Source organism: Macrosteles quadrilineatus, unplaced genomic scaffold (genome assembly GCF_028750875.1).
Source record: "Macrosteles quadrilineatus isolate MER2022 unplaced genomic scaffold, UCM_ALF_1.0 Scaffold_2__2_contigs__length_208266976, whole genome shotgun sequence".
Taxonomy (NCBI): domain Eukaryota; kingdom Metazoa; phylum Arthropoda; class Insecta; order Hemiptera; family Cicadellidae; genus Macrosteles; species Macrosteles quadrilineatus.
The window spans coordinates 175,270,202-175,289,062 of NW_026542595.1; the positions used below are offsets into that span (position 1 = coordinate 175,270,202).

The 18,861-nt window shown below is 37.4% G+C and overlaps 1 protein-coding gene across 1 annotated transcript; it reads left to right on the plus strand.

Moving 5' to 3' along the window:
- Positions 1-5,617: 5,617 nt before the first annotated feature.
- Positions 5,618-11,476, plus strand: LOC128985159 (uncharacterized). Its single transcript, XM_054404541.1, has 5 exons — positions 5,618-5,643; positions 6,666-6,893; positions 10,258-10,394; positions 10,488-10,636; positions 11,171-11,476. The coding sequence occupies exons 1-5, from the start codon at positions 5,618-5,620 to the stop codon at positions 11,474-11,476; spliced, it is 846 nt and encodes a 281-aa protein (XP_054260516.1).
- Positions 11,477-18,861: the final 7,385 nt, after the last annotated feature.

An 18,861-nucleotide genomic window follows, 5' to 3' on the forward strand; every position in this document is an offset into this window, starting at 1 on the left:
CATAAAACGTTTGCACCATTAAAATTGAACACCCAACGCCTTCAAACAGACCTGAAAACGATTGTATTCCAAGTTTTCCTTTGCCATGACCTGAAGACCTCGGGATACATCATATCCAGGGCAAGTGTAATCAGCCTACCCTACTGAAGGTGAAGCCGAGACTTTATTTATAGTAGCTGGAACTACTGTATCTCGTGGCTGTAGGAGGGTGATCACGTGATTGTGACGTCACAGATCAATAAAGGCGTCTGGGCCGCGTCACAGTCCACCACACCACCCCAGACCCCACAGCAACCCACAGGGTTACTATTGCTAATAAATCTCCTGCAGGGTTGTAAATATTCATTACTCCGGCACACTCACACTGTTGACGGCTTACTACCAGGCCTGATGCTGGAATATGGAAATGTTTTGTCAAAAGAGAAAACTAGATTATCAGTAGAGCGCAGGGCTAGAGATATAAACGTATATCTCTAGCCCTGAGTAGAGCGTGCGAATTAAAAGGATTTCGGAAATATTGCTTTGGAAATGTTTGAGATCGAAAACAATAGAATAATGAATAGAACTATGGAAAAATATAATAAATTATTACTGATAGTTATATTTTGTGTTTTGAAAACGAAGAAATTGAATTGCTTACTAAACAAGCACATATCCATAAAACACGAGAAACTGAACAAATAAAATAGAGCTTTGTCTTGAAAAGTGTCTCTTAGAATTTTTAATTTACTGAAACATAAAATATTGAACAAGAAGGGAGGGATTTCAGAATAACAACTACCTAATGATAGTAAATATAAAAAATTATAAATATCATTTATCATTAAAATGTTTTATAAAATTAAACCTTTTCGAAATTAACTAACAGAACATCACTTACGAACAACGGAGTGTCGTAATTATTTGAATGATTTGAACTAGGTTCTACAAATTTATTTGGCGTTTCCGTGGCCAGAGAGACCCGAAGTGTGTCAAGTCCCTTGGTAGGGTTGGTCTCAGCAATCTTTATAGGGCATCCTCAAGGACTACTCGGCCACAAAGCTTTGTCTCAGACTAGCGGGATGGAATTGGAACTTGTAAAGTGTAAAGAAAATGTGTAACATACCCTTGCATTTGCTTGAAACTCGTCCGATTTGAATAGCTAATAATAGCTTTAATAAAAGCCAGTATTTCATTTAAGGTTCTTAGACCAAAATATATAGGGTTGTATAAGTATTATAACTGGTGGAATACGTCTGAATTAAATTGAAGCATTAAATTGAATTGAAATTGAAGTAAGAATTTTAAATTAAAGCAAATTAGTGTTTTTATTCGAGGAATACAGTAGATAAATATATGCCGATGCTTGGTGTGAAATCTGTGTGTGCATACCTACAATTTGAGACCTTAATCATGGAAATCGGTCGGGTATAAGAGCCAAACGAATTTGGAAAAGAAACACCAAATTTAAATCCCATAAGAAATACATGGGAAGCAAATTTTGTTTACGTATAAGCCGAGTTGGGTTGTAGATAAATATATGCCGCAGCTTGATGTGAAATCTGTGCAACTAGTACAAATAGTTTAAAACCAGCGTATTTAACTAATTGCGATAAACAAAATAGGATTGAACGAAACCCAACTTAGGTTATCTTTAGTCACTGCATCACAATGAAAATCCACATGGCTGTGATAATAAGTCCAAAATACAAAGTTTATCGAGTTCTAAACAGCTGTTATCTAATGTCAAGGTCAACAGATCAGCTAATAGACCCCTGCAGTTCCGGAAAACTGGCGGGAAAACTACTGGAGATCGAGCGGGAAACTACCAGCAGCTCGTTATAGAGGATTACGATACGAATGGAAATCGTGGATAACGGGAAGGCTATTTTGGTTTGCTGTTGGTGACTAAAGTGAAAACCACAATCATATACTATATAGAACTGCCTACACTGTTATTTAGCTGTGATTCATTGATGTTAGGCCTGGCGCACACGGTCGATTTTTCGATCGGCCGATTAAAAAATCGGCCAAAAATAAATCGCCCTTGATTTATGTCTAGGCGCACACGTGGCGATTTTTTAGTCGAGAAATGGATTTTTTTAGTGCGTTTACGCTATCCTAAAATGGACTTTGTTGAATTAACCTGTGTTTGTGCTCTTCTAATTAGATCAAAGAAAAAAAGAAGAAAACTTAAATATTGGGTCCATCCGATAGTAAGTCAGGGACTTTTAAATCGACAGTTTTATAAACTATACACTTTACGTGATGACAGTAAAAAGTCCTTTAATTACTATAAAATGTCTGTTGAAAGTTTCAGTTTTTATTATAACAGCTGTGGCCTTTTTTAGCAAAGAAAACAACACAACTCGCACTGAAGTTCACTGACTCCTGTGGAGAACAACAAGCGACTGGCCGATTTTTAGTCGACCGTGTGCGCGGACTGATAACAATCTGTACGTTACAGATTTTCGGGCGACAATTGCCTCGCCTACGAATCTGTGGTAAAACCCAGATTTTAAAATCGGCGCAATTCTCGATCGCCTGTGTGCGCGCTTCCATTCAAATACATGATGCACAGATTGGCCGATGAAATAGTCGCCTCAAAATAATCGCTCGTGTGCGCCTAGCCGTGATCAATGAAGATTAGTAAGAGTACACGATTTGACGATACAGTATTTGTGTATTTGTATGACATATGTAAAATAACCTTATACTGGAAACAATGATACATGTACAACAATTATTTTGATAGGCATATTAGGTTATATTTAGAGTCCACATACAACTTTTAAACAAGCATAAGATTAAATTTTGCAATTTGAAGATAATTTTTGGTGAAGATAGTCCTAAAGCTATGTATATGAAGAGAGTAAAACAGTTATGTTCAAAGTGACTGCATTGGTAAGAAAACTCAAGTTGGTCTCAAACTTTGAAATTGAAATTAAATCAAAATCGTGACAATCACATTCACATTGAAAGACGCACGTGACAACAGAGTATAAAAACGTGTATTGTATTTTCCGTTTAGAAATCCACCCTCTGCCCTCAGAGCTTTGATATTGAAATCCGTTTTCGAATAGCTTTCAAGCATAGGCGAGCAATTACCTTTGTTGCTGGTAGGGCCTATATATTAAAGTGAGAATATCAAAGAGTCACTGAGGAAATTTGGTTATTTGCAATCCAACGGCTCCAAGGGTAAGTAGGGAATTTATCTTGCAGAGGGGTGTAAATGATAAGATTAACTTGGTAGAAAAGCATATCACACAAGGTTAAGTGACCTCAATATTACCTTGGCGTTGTAATTTTATTGTTTTAGCTAACAAAAGCATTTTCCGTAGAATTCTTCCTGGATGTGAATGATTTTCTTTAATCACATAGAAAACGAGAACACTAACCCAAAATTGAGATTATAGTTTAATTTTAAAGAAGCAAATTTAAGTAAACGAACGTGAACCGATCATTTCTGATTCAAAATTACAAGAGGTCTGTCCTGCATCCGATACGGGCGAGGAACTCAATGGTGTAAAAGTTGACAAACATGGGGTGAAATTGTTGTGAAAATAACAAACAATAAAATATTATCTAAAAAAATAGAATCTACAACAGACAAATTCGAAATAACAGTGAAGTATTCACCACTATCGAACACTCCAAGGAGATTACTTAATGTCTTTTATCACCTGACAAATATTTTCAAGTGATAACCATTGTTGGCTAGATATCATTAGTGTTATCAGAGATTAGTGGGTGTCAGGCGGTTAAATATAGCTTATCAGTGGTGATAAGAGGACAGAGGTCGACCGGGGAGTTTCCAACACGCTCGAATCAGCTGAGCTGTGACGTCACTGTGTTTATGTAGCCAACTGGATATGTCTGGTTACTGTGGAGTGCTAAGGTGTTTGCTATAAAATAAGTAGGTACCAATTAAAATGTCTCGAGAATTGAGACATCATTTTGGAGCAAAAATGTCAAGTACAATGACAAAACTAGTGTATGGCTAAGCAGTGGCGTAATATTGTTATAAACTAAAAGTAGGGTGTGAAACAGCGACTAGAATGGGTTGAGATCAGTTCTTCAAATAGTTACAATTTCTCTGGAAGAGGGAGGACAAATTATAATTACTAGACTTTGTTTAATTAGAGGAACTGTTCTTCAAATATTAACTTCATTATTCGATTAATCGATTCACATTCGCACTGCCACTACCTGAGTATCATCAGATGGATTTTATGTTTGTGTTATTGTACACTGCAGTGTTATTATGCGAAGGGAACTTTCCAAACCCGGACAATACTACTACCTAACGTCCACATTATATAGATAGCACCATTGACCGACAGCCCAATGACGTATCCAAAATCGACATACCCAAAATCAAAACCAGCAATCTTAGTTCGCCGAGAACTTTACCGGTACATTACTGCCTAAGCCCAAAAGGAAGTTCACTTCCAAGACTTCCAAGACTACGGATCATTACACGGTGCATTCCCAGATATCGACCTGTAGGCAGACGAGAGGCGGAGGCTGTACGTGGAGTACAATATCGAGCGTGGGTGTCTAGTAGCGCCTGCGCCGTAGTCACAGTCTCCCAAGTCAATATAGCCCACCCCTCTACACACACACATTCCGTTAAATCATTCATGTATACCCACCACCGACCGTGCATGAGGAAGTATTGTGGTTAGGGTGACACTAAACAACTAATCTTCGGAAATTATTTATAGACATTCTAGTAGTATATAGGGATGTTTGACAGGGAAATGGTTGAATTTGATTCATGTCCGGACGAGGAACATGAATATCTGTGTAGTTAAAGAGTTCGCCTTAATTGTGGTTGCTAGTTCAACTAGTTCTAGAATCAAATTTCATTTTATTTGGCTATAAATTAATGATGCCATCCAACAAATGGTTAAAGATATAGTAACAAGATCAGAGTTAGGACAGTTCCCTTAACAAAACTCGCATTTCAAACTAATTAACATCTGCTATCTGTAGTCTACTTATGCTCAACGTATATTTTGCAACTCCGAAATTAAAACAATGATTTTTGTGTTGTATGGCAAACATTTACGTGAAATTATTGAAATTATCTCAAAAAATGCAAAGAGCTATGGAGAGACACACAATCTGCCCTTAAATACGTCATTTATATAGTTTGCATTAAAACGTATAGTATACTGCAAACATTGAACAAAAACACTTTATACGTCATAGATAAATCCAGAGTTCGATTTGCTGATTAACTGCTGGACGGAATCAGAAATATAACTAAAAATGCGTTTGCCTTAAAATACAAATTTAAAGAATAGTCAGATACGACACCCTTGTAACTACAGTAATGTGTAATGCATACAAGAATAAATGTAGTGTAACGGTTGAACCTAGCCGCTAAGAACATGTAAACATTATCTGCCTAAACTATTTGTGTCTATAGAAAAAGTCGTTATCGATACTAAAATGGTTTACGATTTGCGATTATTATCGTGGTAATAATTGACCTTATCAGTTTCGATACGTTGTTACTAGTGAACGGACTGAACACAGATTTAAAAACGAAATGTCAGTTATTAAATAAACGTTTTTGTAAAACCTAAATAGTTTTTTTACCATTGTTTTAGGCTAAATAACTAAAATTATGCCCAGGTTTGCCGAACAAACTGTGTAAGTATGTCTAAGTACAACATTACAAATGAAACCTAAACAAAATTTTAAATACTTAGTGCACGATTAATATTGTGGAAATAACCAAATGAAACATTGTAGTATCGTGTAAGTCTGTCCAAATCTAATATATAAAATTCTCGTGTCACAGTGTTTGTCTGCAAACTCCTCCGGAACGACTTCACCGATCGTTATGAAATTTGGTGTGTAAATTCTGTAGGTATGCGAATCGGACGTAAACTATTTCCCGTTTCGAAATTCTTAAAAGGGCTCCGCCCCAGTGGCTCTGGAGTTTCCCATGTTAACCTTATGAGAAATGGAATTAATGAATCTTAACAGCTGTTTCAATTAAACAAGTTGGTTCTGTTCTATGATGTTCAATAGCATTAAAGTTACAAGGATTACCAACAGGGTGCAGCACTATTATTTCTTTTACATTTATGACAACAGCTAATTTGCAACCAAAAGGTGAGTGAGCGTAGCGAACGAACTTCAACCTGGAGGCGAGTGAGCGTAGCGAACGAGCTAACCTGAAGGCAAGTGAGAGCAGCGAACGAGCTCCAACCTAAAGGTGAGTGAGCGTAGCGAACGAGCTCCAACCCAAAGGTGAGTGAGCGTAGCGAACGAACTTCAACCAGGACGTGATTGAGCGATGCGAACGAGATCATCTTGAAAATTAAACGTAACGGTACTTTCTTTCCATCGGTCTGTCTTAGGGGAAACCTATAACTTAGGCGATACGAAGTTCGCCGGGTCAGCTAGTAGTTTAATAGATTTGTATTACATTGGCCATTTGGTGGCGATAATTTAAAAGAATCCACCATAAACTTTACTTCAACCATATAAAAATAGAATTAAATATAGACCGACAGCAGTGCTGCGATAAGTTCTGGCGTCCACCACTAGGAGTGCTGTAGCAACGTAGTGCTTGCACCTTAACTACACGGCGCTCTTAGCGGTGGACGCCAGAACTGCTAATTATATTTGTCTATGCTTCAACACTAATCATTCTTTCTCTACAGAATAAAGAGGAAACTGCATGCAGACCGTCTGGTGCTGGTAAAGAGGGAGGAATGGGAAGCGAGAGAACCCAAGGAACCACTCCCAGCAGTTCCCTTGCCCATCCAGTACGTTGTGGTGACATGGACGGACACGGATATATGTGAATGGCCCGCGGCGTGTATGAAGAGGGTGAAGAGTATCCAGGAAGACCACATGGACAACAAGGGACTGCCCGACATCAGATACAAGTAGGCTAGATGAGGGATAAGGTAAACGTAGGCCCTTGGGAACGTGAGTAAGTAATTTCTGGGGCATAGATACTAGATAGGTAGGAAGACATTTAGTAACAGTTGAGAGTGCAGGCAGAGTAGGGAATCATGGAAGATCTTTATAGGTCATAAATACCAACCAGCAGGCTGGCAATGTGATTAGGTTGTGCAATTGCGCCAAGCCCTCAAAGGGTCCCAAAAATGTTCCTTAGTTACGCCAAGCCCAAGCCTGGTAGGGATGAGTTGTCGGCAGAAGGAATAACCTTGATTAAGTGTCATTCTAACCTATTCTAACCTAGCCTACTTAATTAATTCTCAATTATACAGCCAAAGAGAAAGAGTGCTACCACTTGCCCAGTTAATGGACTTATCGGGTGGCTCCCTGGATTAGTTGGCGCAATTCAAGAATACCCGACTACCTAACTGAGGTCAGTTGGCGCGATAATGCCCACCCTCTGAGTAAACTCTTCGTAATAGGCGTGCGTACAGATTGGTCAATGGTTCGAGGGTCGTTTCTAACATACAGATTGACCAAAGGTCCTAATGAGCAGGGGCAAAAAATGGGGGAGGAGCTTACAGCAGCGATGTCCCATGTGTGGGAGGGGCTAGTCTATTCAAGTAAACTGTTTGTTAACGTTTTCTAATCTTACCAGATACAGAGGTGGTCTCTTTAATGCTATTGAATATCGTAGAACCAACTTGTGTAGTTGAAAAAGTTGACAACATTTTTTTATTCATTTTAAATATGAATACTCATAAGGTTAACATGGGAAACTAAGGAGCCATTGGGACAGAGCCTGAAATGATTTTTGGGATAAGAATGTGTCTAGATATGTTAATCGGAAATGTGAGCTATCTTCATACCAAATTTCAACCCGATCCGAACAGTAGTTAATGCGTGATTGGATATCAAACAAACGAACAAACTCACAAAATTTCACAATATTAGTACTACGATATATTGTAGTTTTTAAGGGTGAAAACATGATGTCTCATCATATCTCTATTATTTTCATTGCGTGTGCGATCTCTTCAAGGCAACTTAGAAAGATTAAATAACATTTTACTAATGACACATACTATGAAAACACAAAATCTAATGTAAACCATTTTCTTCTTTACATTGTATACAAAATAATACAACATTTTCTTGATTTAACCATAGACTAACCAACACTGTTTTATCTATGATTTAACTTAAACATCACCGACTTACAGATAACCCAATTTTCGTATGGATGTAAACAAAATTGTACCATGGACATATGTTTTGATGTAAACAAAATTTCATTGTAAACTTGAAAAAAGTTCAGATGATTGACAACAGAATTCAGCACAAACTATGCAATAAGCTAATATGACGAGGTTATATGCTTTCACGGGATAAACGGAATGATACCTCCAATTTGGAGTTATTATTTTCTTTTAGCGGCAACTGGAAATGTAGCTGACTAAATATTAATAACAAATTATTATTTATTTCAGGATTTTAAGGCAAAATGTTAAGAATTATTTGAAGTTTAGAATTTTAATTTTTTGTTTACGTAAATGTTGAATAAGTGAGTAGATTTTTGTATTTTGTGGTAGAACATTTTATTCGGGTGATCTCGCTTTCAATGGAATATCTTTTTCCTTTTTTTAACTTTTGTTAAAATACTACTCCTATAATGAATATTGCTAAATTGGTTTTGTAAACTTAAAAATGAACATCGTGTGCAAATACTAAGACAGATATTCAAGGTAATTTTCAAACAATGTGTATACACATAAAAACGAGAATGCTTATGCTTTGAATCTTGAAAGAACACTTCAGGACTTTTAAATGGTAACATTACCTTATTGCTATAACAGGGTCAAACGAACTAACAATTTCGTAACCAACTCGACCTCCCAAAAAATGTACTTTGTGTACTTGAAAAGAAATTAATAGTGAGTTTATAAGCAATTAGTTAGATTTTATAGCCTATTATTTGTATTAGAATACCGCACTGTTTTGTTTACAGTTGAATGTAAAAACCTTATTTGTTTACTTGACAGTTTACATAAAACTTAGTGTTTTAAAAAGTAAAATTCGTCTCTTGAGTGTGGCCACCTCTGTGACTGGTAACTTTAGAAAAAGTTAGGCCAGGCGCACACAGGCGATTTTGAGTCGCGCAACAGTTGCCCGACTAAAATGTTCAACATTGTTTTAAATTGGAGTGCGCACACGAAGGAAACAGTCTGGGGACAGTCGCGCAACTGTTGCAACCGATGTTCCCGGACCCAATTTGCCAGCGACTGCTCTGCGACTGAATTGTTGCGGGACTGTCGCTCCAGGTTTGGTATCCATTGAAACAAGTGTAGATGCGCACACATGCAACTAAATAGTTGCTGTGTCGCTCAGTCTCACCCCAGGAATTCAACTACTCGTGGCCAGAACTGTCACTAGTGTTTGCTCTCTTGTTGTGTGAAGATTTTAGAAAATTGCAAGTATGAGTGTGCGTGGTGAGGATGTCGAACAATTAATTGATGAAGTTGAGAAGAGGCCGACTATATTTAAAGTCATTGACTCTGTCCTTTCACAAGTCGCTCACTATATATATGGGATGAACCCAGTATCTTCTCTTTTTCTTTCGCGCGCGAAACTTCAGCAACAAAGCACATACTACGGCTGTATCATTGAAATCCATTCGGAACGCTGTAACGAATGTATTTCCAACACGTCTCAAGACTAGATCCGCGACTAAAAAGTTGCCTGTGTGCGCACTCCAGCTCAACTGTCGCTAGACTTCAGAGTCTCCGAGAGAGTTGCGCAACAGTCCCCCGATTAGTCGGGCAACTGTTGCGCAACTCAAAATCGCCTGTGTGCGCCTGGCCTTAACAAACAGTTTACTTGAATAGACTAGCCCCTCCCACACATGGGACATCGCTGCTGTAAGCTCCTCCCCCATTTTTTGCCCCTGCTCATTAGGACCTTTGGTCAATCTGTACATTAGAAACGACCCTTAAACCATTGGCCAATCTGTATGTGGCCCGTAATAGCAGCCATGCGAAATACAAATAGATTTGGAAGTGAAGAAGGTTTACACTAAAAACACTGTCTTCGTCTTGCCTTCCATTCCAAAACCTTTCTTTAATTGCAAAGTGATCAATGTTAATGGTGAAACAGCTACACTTCACAGTGGTCTAATTCAAATTAAAATGTTTCACAAACAAAATGAGTTTAAACTTTGTTCATTAGTATTTCGTTTATTGCTAAATCTTTACATTCCACTACTAAATCTATGAAATGGTCATTGTAAAGCTGCATTGACTCGAAGTGTGCAGTTTATGACATTCAAGTAGGTGTTTTGTTGATGTCCAGTTTCCTGATAGGATCTGACAAGCAGACGTATGAAGGAAGAGGCTGGAGAATGATGGGTCCGACCTACCCAGAGACCATAGAAGGGGCGAAGGAAATCAACGGCAAGAGCATAGAAATCGCCTTCATCGAGAAAGACAGTAAGTATTGTGTTTGTAAAGCTAGAGTTTCGTGGGGTAACATAGCATACTCTGCTCCAGCATAAACTCCAGCTTGAGATGTTGATGTTTCAGTGCAGATACCGTCTGACGATCTTGCTTCAGCCATGCTCAAGTTTCTAGCCAAAGAGATGGCACTCAACAATGTTGCGCGGCCTCTGGAGTTCAAGGCCATCATGGACAACAAGTTCGTCAGGTTTTCAAGACTGTTCGAAGGAGAGAAGGTACTTTAGATCCTGAGGTGGTTAGTAACCAAAGGAGTCCTCAATTTTCACAGCATTGGTTTGGTAGCCTTTGAAGTGTATATTAAATTGAGAGCATCAATGTGCAATTATTAGTCTACATAAAATCTATGAACTAGTTATATTTTAGGGTGTTGAGGAAGCGAGTCGATTCAACAAACTGATGGTATCCATGTAATATTTTGTTTATCAGTTAACTGTTGCCTTGATTAAATTCCCCTCTCTTCATCAAAAGATTTGGACCTTTTCCGTTAACCTAACCTAATATACTAATAAGTGGTGGTGAATCAATAGAAAAGGTACCCTGATTTTATAGCTCTTTTCAAACGAATTATGAATTCACGAGAATTTTACTATCAACTCTGTGGGCACAATTTTCATTTAATGACCAACAGATTAATCTATTTAGGTCTAAATAAGCTCTTTATCGGCATCAGACCCATACATCTCAAGACTGGCGGTAATTTAAATTGTCAAATTTTGACAGACTCGAGTACATGATCACTTGTTTTGTAGGTGGCCGACTTTATGTACACCGAGGAAGAGCGCGCTGCCGAAGCCGAGAGGGACCAACAAGCTGAGGAGATGTTAAAAGAATCTTTGAAAGAACTGGAAGAGAGAGACTCGTGGATTGATAATGAGATGGAAGCTATATTGGAAGAGCAAAGAGCGGTGATCAAGACAAAGACTCCAGAGGAGATCAAGAAGGAATACGGTTATACTGAGGATGTTGACGAGGAGAAGGTCAGAGCAGTAAAGATACCAGATGATGAAAAACCAGAAGAGGCAGAAGGAAATCCCACAACTGATGAAAAAACGTAGTGTAGTACCTAGTATTTTCAAGTTATATTAAATAGTTGATTTTTTATTAAAAACCAGCAGCAAAAACCTGCATTGCCCGGGTTAAATTAAATGCACAATAATGGTAATATGGTAATAATGGTAATCGAATGGAAAACAACAATTGTATTGACCACGTAATAATGTATTTTGTTTGAAAATGGTTTGAGCCTGAGTCTGATATCATACTATATTAACTGGTTTCATGGGTAGTAAACCTACTTCTGATTACTGTATCTATTTTAGCATTACATTACCTCTCAAACAGCACATACTAATATGCAAAAGAGGACAACAAATGTACAAATAAAAAGGTTAATGTTTTGCCAGACAAAACCCGGATCACTGACCCTACAACATATATTCAACCTTAATCTTTTTGTTCGTAAATACAGTAATCGAGAGGCGACAACATTTTGTCACATTTAGATTTTCTACCGTCTTAGAATTCATTACAATTCCTTAAACAAACATTGTCAACTGTTGTGGATGGACGTAATATGTCCCTTAGCACAGAAAACATACTACTATAACAGTATAGTAATATGTTTTCTGTGCCCTTAGCCTGTAAAGAAAGGACAGATCTGATCTAAATATCACAACATACTCTGTTAGTGTTTTGACACAGCCCTTAAAAAATGCTGGATCTGAGTTTAAATAAAGATGAGTATTTCCAAAATAAGCATCGTGTATCATCATAGATTATAGATTACTGTACTGATTTTAAAGGATTGTACATAAAATAGTGGATGCATTAGTTGAACTTATGCTGCCTCGGACGTCATTCCTGTACACAATCCTCTCAGTACCTAGTTCTTTTGCAAGCTCACAGTAATGTGTGGGTAGACCGGGATTGCGCCAGTTATGTGAGGGTTAAAAAGGGTCAGCCTTGCACGCACCGGGATTGCGCCAACTCTACCCCAGATAGCCGGGTAGCCGGGTAATTGTCAGAAGATGGAATGTAACCTAATCTAACCCGATAATGAAGGGAGAAACTAAAGTTGAACTTGAAGTATTTTCTGAACTTGAAGAAATGCCGCATTGGCGCAACAACGGTGCGTTTGGGGGGGTTGATTTGCCAGTGGCGATTTGCCGGTGTCTACCTGGCCCTAGTGGCGCAATCCCGGTGGCCTGTCATGTGCATAGAACTACAACAAGGTCATGTGTGAGTGCGCTAAGGTTCTTGACACGCTAGCCGAGTAATGAATAATGAAGATTGCAAAGCGGTTTCCAAGTGAGCGTAGAAAGGTTAACCCGTACATTCTGCAGGTATGCGGGAACCGTTGTATCATCTCACCGTACACGTCATCGCTATCATCATCATCACTCACACGGGCATCTTGGGCTATCATCACTCCTCTAACGGTGTCTGATGATACATGATGATGCGAGGTTGGAAACTGTTATATGATCGTAAGGTTAAAAGTCTTCTGAAGACTTGTGGTCAAATTAAAGTATATCGTACAGTATTGATCTTTGAAATTGACAGGACTATTTGGATACCTTGCCTAAAGATCTTTTATGAAACACTTTATTAATTTCTCTATTAAATTTACCAAAGCAATCGATACGTGTACACGAGTTCACTGGGTGGTAACATTTAATGTAAACAAGAATTTAAAAGGTTGAAAATATTTCTACAGACATATTCTACAGTGATGATAAAAATAAAATTCATGAAAATGTAGCAATTACTTGGTTAGTCCAGGTTAAAATTAAACATTCTGCAGCTAATTTGTCTATTATTTGAAATAGTTGTAGCTCTTAAAATGCTTTATGAACGAAAACCACTCGGATCTCCAATTTATGTTACAAAATCATGTAACTTGTCTGCCTTCTTGTAACGATGTTTAAAAACTCAAATAAACCAAATATTTTTTGCACTAGTCTTTGCACATACACAATGTGCACTGTCTGTTCCTGTTAGCAAAAAGTTCTGTACTAAATGAAAATATCGTAAATCTAAGAAAGAATACAAGTAAAATATATAAATAAAATATAAGTATAATAGACATGATACAATAGAATAACCTTGAAATTATGAGTCACCGCACGAGATAACGGCATGTTTGTGACAATGAGACATCTGTCAGCTGATGATATTGAGGTTATGTCCACATCAAAGACAGCTGATTAGTCACGTGATAATGACGTCATGGCTGTCCCTCGCAGACGAACGTGCCTTTGATTGTCTCACTTGAAAAACATGGCAATTATGTGGGCTCCTTAATTGTGCTGTTATTGTCAATGTGTATCTAGTATCTTTCAATGTTTAATATAATTTCTAAATTAACAATATTTAGCTTCTCAAAGAAGTTTTAACTATTATTGCGTTTGGTATAGGTACTGGAGTAGACATCCCATAAGGACCGGCTGGAACAAAATCTTTTTTTAAAAAGGACGCAGTTGAAGGAGACACATAGTTTGATATCGTATTAATTTTATTTTCCCTTTTTAGTGTTTGTTCCCGTGATAGTTGATGTGTTAAACAATTTATTGTCTATGGCTCACAATAAGTCGTATTTTCAGTTTGATTAGGGGTAAGAAACAGACAGTCGCTTATTTGTTTCGCTGTTGGTGAGTTGCGGCCCAAACCTCATTTTGCGTATGAGGCTGCAGCCCAGACTGAAAAACGTTTTGTACGAGTTGCGGCCCGAGTATGAAACAGGTTAATTGTGGCAATAATCGTACATAATTTAAGCGATCAGTTTATTGTGTTAGTTTGGTTTGCACTCCCTTGTTATAGGTTTGTCATTGTCCATAAATTTATTCTTTTGGCAAAAATTTAAAACTAACTGCTTTCACTAAATCAACCTGTGTAATGTATCCATTTGCTAGCTTGGCCACCTACTGCCTGGTGAAGGCTTCTAGGCAGGCAACTACTTCATTTGAGCTCAAAAAAGGGAGCCCGAAAAAACATTCTGTTTTTTTTTTTCAATTATTTCATTGGTAACACTCAGCTTTAAGAAAGACTTAAACTTTTTTATCACAGCATGGTCATCGCTGAACATCGTTCTTCAATGTTTTGTGAAATCGAAACTTGAACCCCTCATAAACTACGAGATTTGTTTTATTCTAAAACTCGATAAGTTACAGATATTTTCAAGAAGAGTGTGGTCACTATCAAAATATGCCCTCCACCCTATCCGCAGGGTTAGGTTAGGTTAGACATCTTCATTTGCATAGGATACATTTCAACAATGGCGGCCCTCGTCTCAACTTTAACATGAGAATGGAATTTCTTATTCTATTCATAGTCAAAAAGGTACTAGCCAGTGTATTTGTAAATTCCTAATCATTTCACACCTATTTTTTTACCTTCAAACATCAAGGCAGGACCAGTTTCTCCTCTACGGTGACCTTAAAATAATAAGTAAAATATGATTTGCAAATAGTAGACTGATCCCTGATAATGTGTCTTCACATTAAAACGAGTGCACAATACAAATTATCTCTGTTTGTCTACTGTACTGCAAATCTTCTCATCGCTTGACAGCTGATCTAGGACTAGTTGCCCAAGGTCAGTCTTCTATCGTCAGAGGTCAATCAGCTGACTGGGTGACGTCACAACCTTGGATAGCTACACTTCTATTACGTTATAATAGAGTTGTCCACTCTCACAACGCACACACACAAGCACACGTGAAGCTGTACCCTGTATGAATCCTGTTTGTTGCTTCATCAGACTTTAGCAACAGACTAGTGACACGTGCGCACATTTCACTGTGGAAGAACATGAATGTTTTTCCTATTTCTTGTGGAAGAATTTGTAAAAGCGTTGAAAAATCTTTTAAATTTGAACGCGTTTGCGTCCTTTCTAAGGATATTTTAGTTTCACCTGTTCATATGTAAATACTTCCACTGTATTGTAGGAATTCAGTACAGTAAATGTTAATACTTCAACGTCGAATATAAGTTGGGTACTTGTCCCATACCGTGATCACAAACAATAATCGTATGACTTTTCCTATAGGATAATTCCAATACGGTAACATTTCTCTTGGGAGGAGCTACGAACTTTGGCTGCACTTTATAAAACCTATCGCAATTCAATAGAGTGAATGAATCGAAAAACGTTCAAAATAATTTCCGAGGACACAAGTTACATAAAATAAGTTAATTGTTTTTCATAAATTACCCAACACATATCTCCAAAACAAGGGACATTTTTACTACCGAACAAAGATGGATTTGATTTTAAAAAACTCAAACCTCAAAGGTTTTTTTCACTTTTCTTCACAAACCATCCAATATTTGATTTGTCGTTTTAGTTAATTTCATACTAATACTTAACTCATTGCCAGTTATGACACAACCCTTTTGCCCTACTTCAAGTAGTAAGCGTAATAACTGAAGCGTAGAGTTTTTGTTGTAGATGATCACGAACACTATTAATGCAATAAAGGTATTTCTGCGGTTTCCAAAACCACATCTGTTTGAGGCGACGAGAGGTTAAATTTTGAGTAACCTCTACAGGTTGGTAACCTGTTATCACGACATGTTTTATCAATCTTCGTCACCCCTCCCTCCTCCCACCCTCTAACAGGAGCTGATAACGACGAGACCTTGAGTAGATAACGTTACACGTATCACATAGTGATAAGGTAATTAGTCAATTAGCTTTACAACATACAATTAAACAAAATTTTGCTAAAAGTTTTTCAAATATAGAACAGTATCTAACATTTTTTATGTTCATTGTACATTGCACTTCGTATTTCATAATATGAGGAATAATGTCCTCAATGTTACGTTAATTTAATGTTACATTTTGTTTTATAAAAGCCTAAGCAAAATCGCAAGAAAATGAATTAATTGCACATAACAAAAAGCTACCTGCTTAAGCAAATTTCCTAGTAACCTTATCTAAATAACTAAACATCCCATAAAAAATGCAGTTCATCTGTGTTAGGCCCCGGCCACACGAGGCGGTTTAACCGCGCGAAGTTAAGGGGTTCGACAACACATTGAATCAAATGAGAGTGGCCACACGAGGCGAAGTTTAGCCGCATGTGCGGTTGAGCCGCAACATGTCGTCCCCCGACCGCGCGAAGTTAAGCCGCGTTGGAGGGGATGACACACGTAGTCTTATGAGAGTGGCCACACGATACGGTTCGACCGCGCGGCAGCCGCGCTTATTGGAGATATTCTTCGGACATTTCCAGTGGTTTTTGAGTTTGTTTTGTGTATTTTTTACCGGTTGTGTGGTGTTCAAACAATGTTTGATACATATGAACTCCTAACTATGGTTTGGAACACAAAAAACTGTTTTTCCGTTATGAAGGGATGGACCCAATGATTTATGTTAACGTTCCAGATCACCACACGCTTTTAATGCACAAACTAACATAAGTGCGCCCATGACTAAAAAGAGTGAACTGAACTATGTTTTAATAGAGTACTGATACTGGGAAAACCCAACAGGAAGCGGTTTATCCGCCCCGTGTGGCCAGGCACTTCACGCGGCTTAACTTCGCGCGAAGATAAGCCGCGCGGCTTAAATTCGCCTCGTGTGGCCGGGGCCTTACAGCATGTTATGAAAATACAGCATCCGTGTTAAAATTTGGAAGTAAATTACCTATTGGGATAGTAGTTAAATTAAACACACAATAAAATTAAATAATAAATAAATGGGGAAAATACGTGCGATAACACAACAATCAACTTTTCACTTTATGAAAAACTGTTCTTCTATGGATCGGAAACGGAATACTCAACAAACAATGCAGAGAACCAAATAACATTTTTTTACAGAGACACACATGTTAAAAAAGGAATTACGTGACTAAAATACTAATTGAATCAGTAATAATTATTTACAATACCCCATTAGACAAGTTACCATAAAATTATTTATTTAAGTGCATTTTTATTAAAAAGAAATTACCATTAAAGTTTCAGCAATTAAAAGTCCTAAAGACATTAAATCACTCACCATTTTGTCATTATGGAAGTGACGTCGCGACATTTTTGGTCCTCAGATGGCAAACAGGTAGGACTGCATTCTTGGGTAATTTGTTCAGATTGCTTCCCCTCAAATATCAAACAACAGTTATAACCTGTATTTGTGAACCCTGTCGTCCCGTGAGTAAGAAGACTTATAATAATAACGCGTTATCAAAAGTTAATTACAATTTGGGAAAGAATTTAATATTGTTAAGCCAAATATGTAGACGATTTTGACACGAATGCAATATTATTCAGATCCTTATATTTTAATTCAAATAGGTTTTTCAAATTACTAAATCATCATTCAGAGTACAGTCTGTAACCTTTGATGAATGGAAGTAAATTTATTGCAACTCGCCCTCAAAACGATGACTATCATGTATTGAATCCGCGGAATCTATTGTACATCTGTTGTACCTTGACAATATTTGGTTAATTTATAGACAACCTCCCTCTTCAAAATTTCTGTTTAAATTTCAAACCTTCTAAAATTCAACCTTAATCATTAACACTGTAAATGTTTCTCATGTGGATTTTAAACAAATTCAATCAACTCCCAACCGTGTTGTCTATAACATCACCTCAATGTCATGTTTTAATACTGTTTAACAACATGAATTTGAGATATCGTGAGTTGTTTTCCTCCTATAGGTATGCAGAGAGGAATTATTTCACAATCGTTGCATTACTTATATTACTTTCTCGGTCACGTGATACAACGATTAACGTGTGTCGTGGCGGAAAGGTGTTACAACTCGGGTTTATTTCCGGCACGACTGCCGTACACTTCCGGAAATGGGAAGTCAACGAAGCCAGAGACGCTGCTTGGATAGTTGGTGACGTAGGTTTGGTTTAAACCTTTGGGTATCATTATACACACAATTATACATCAAGACCATTCATAGTTTCATGTAGTTTTTATCCAAGTTGAATTACCAATTAATTTTCAACGACGTGTTTTTCCTCACATCTGAGTGGTTGATAAGAAAGGTTTTTAAGTAGTTAATCTCTGTTAGAAAAACAAAATCCTCCTGAGTACTTCATTAAGTGATAATCTACAAGTCAATAAGTTAAGGCTTATGACCCATACGATTAGTCTATAGAGTTATTAGAAGAGAACTCTTCCTATATGGAAGCGTCTTGAAGACTTAAATTCAACTAAAAGACGTACAGTGGTTTAATTTGATCTTTAATTATCGTGAATTCAAGAGATGCAACTTTGATGCACTCTAAAAAAGAGTAACATTAAGTTAACTCAATAATTTACATTAAGTAATTTTTACTTGTCGAAAAGTAAATAGCTTCCGCTGATACCTTAAATCAATCATTATGTATTATTAGTGCACAAATTCATTAAAAATATGCGAAACAGTTTACCTGGGAAATCACCTAATCCGTGATTACCGAAATAAAAGAAC

Excerpts from the sequence above, each read along its gene's own strand:
- LOC128985159 (XM_054404541.1), top strand. The coding sequence starts at position 5,618 with ATGCCCAGGTTTGCCGAACAAACTGT. Across the intron at positions 5,644-6,665 it reads AGGTTTGCCGAACAAACTGT|AATAAAGAGGAAACTGCATG; the intron begins GTAAGTATGTCT and ends CTTTCTCTACAG. Across the intron at positions 6,894-10,257 it reads CTGCCCGACATCAGATACAA|TTTCCTGATAGGATCTGACA; the intron begins GTAGGCTAGATG and ends GTTGATGTCCAG.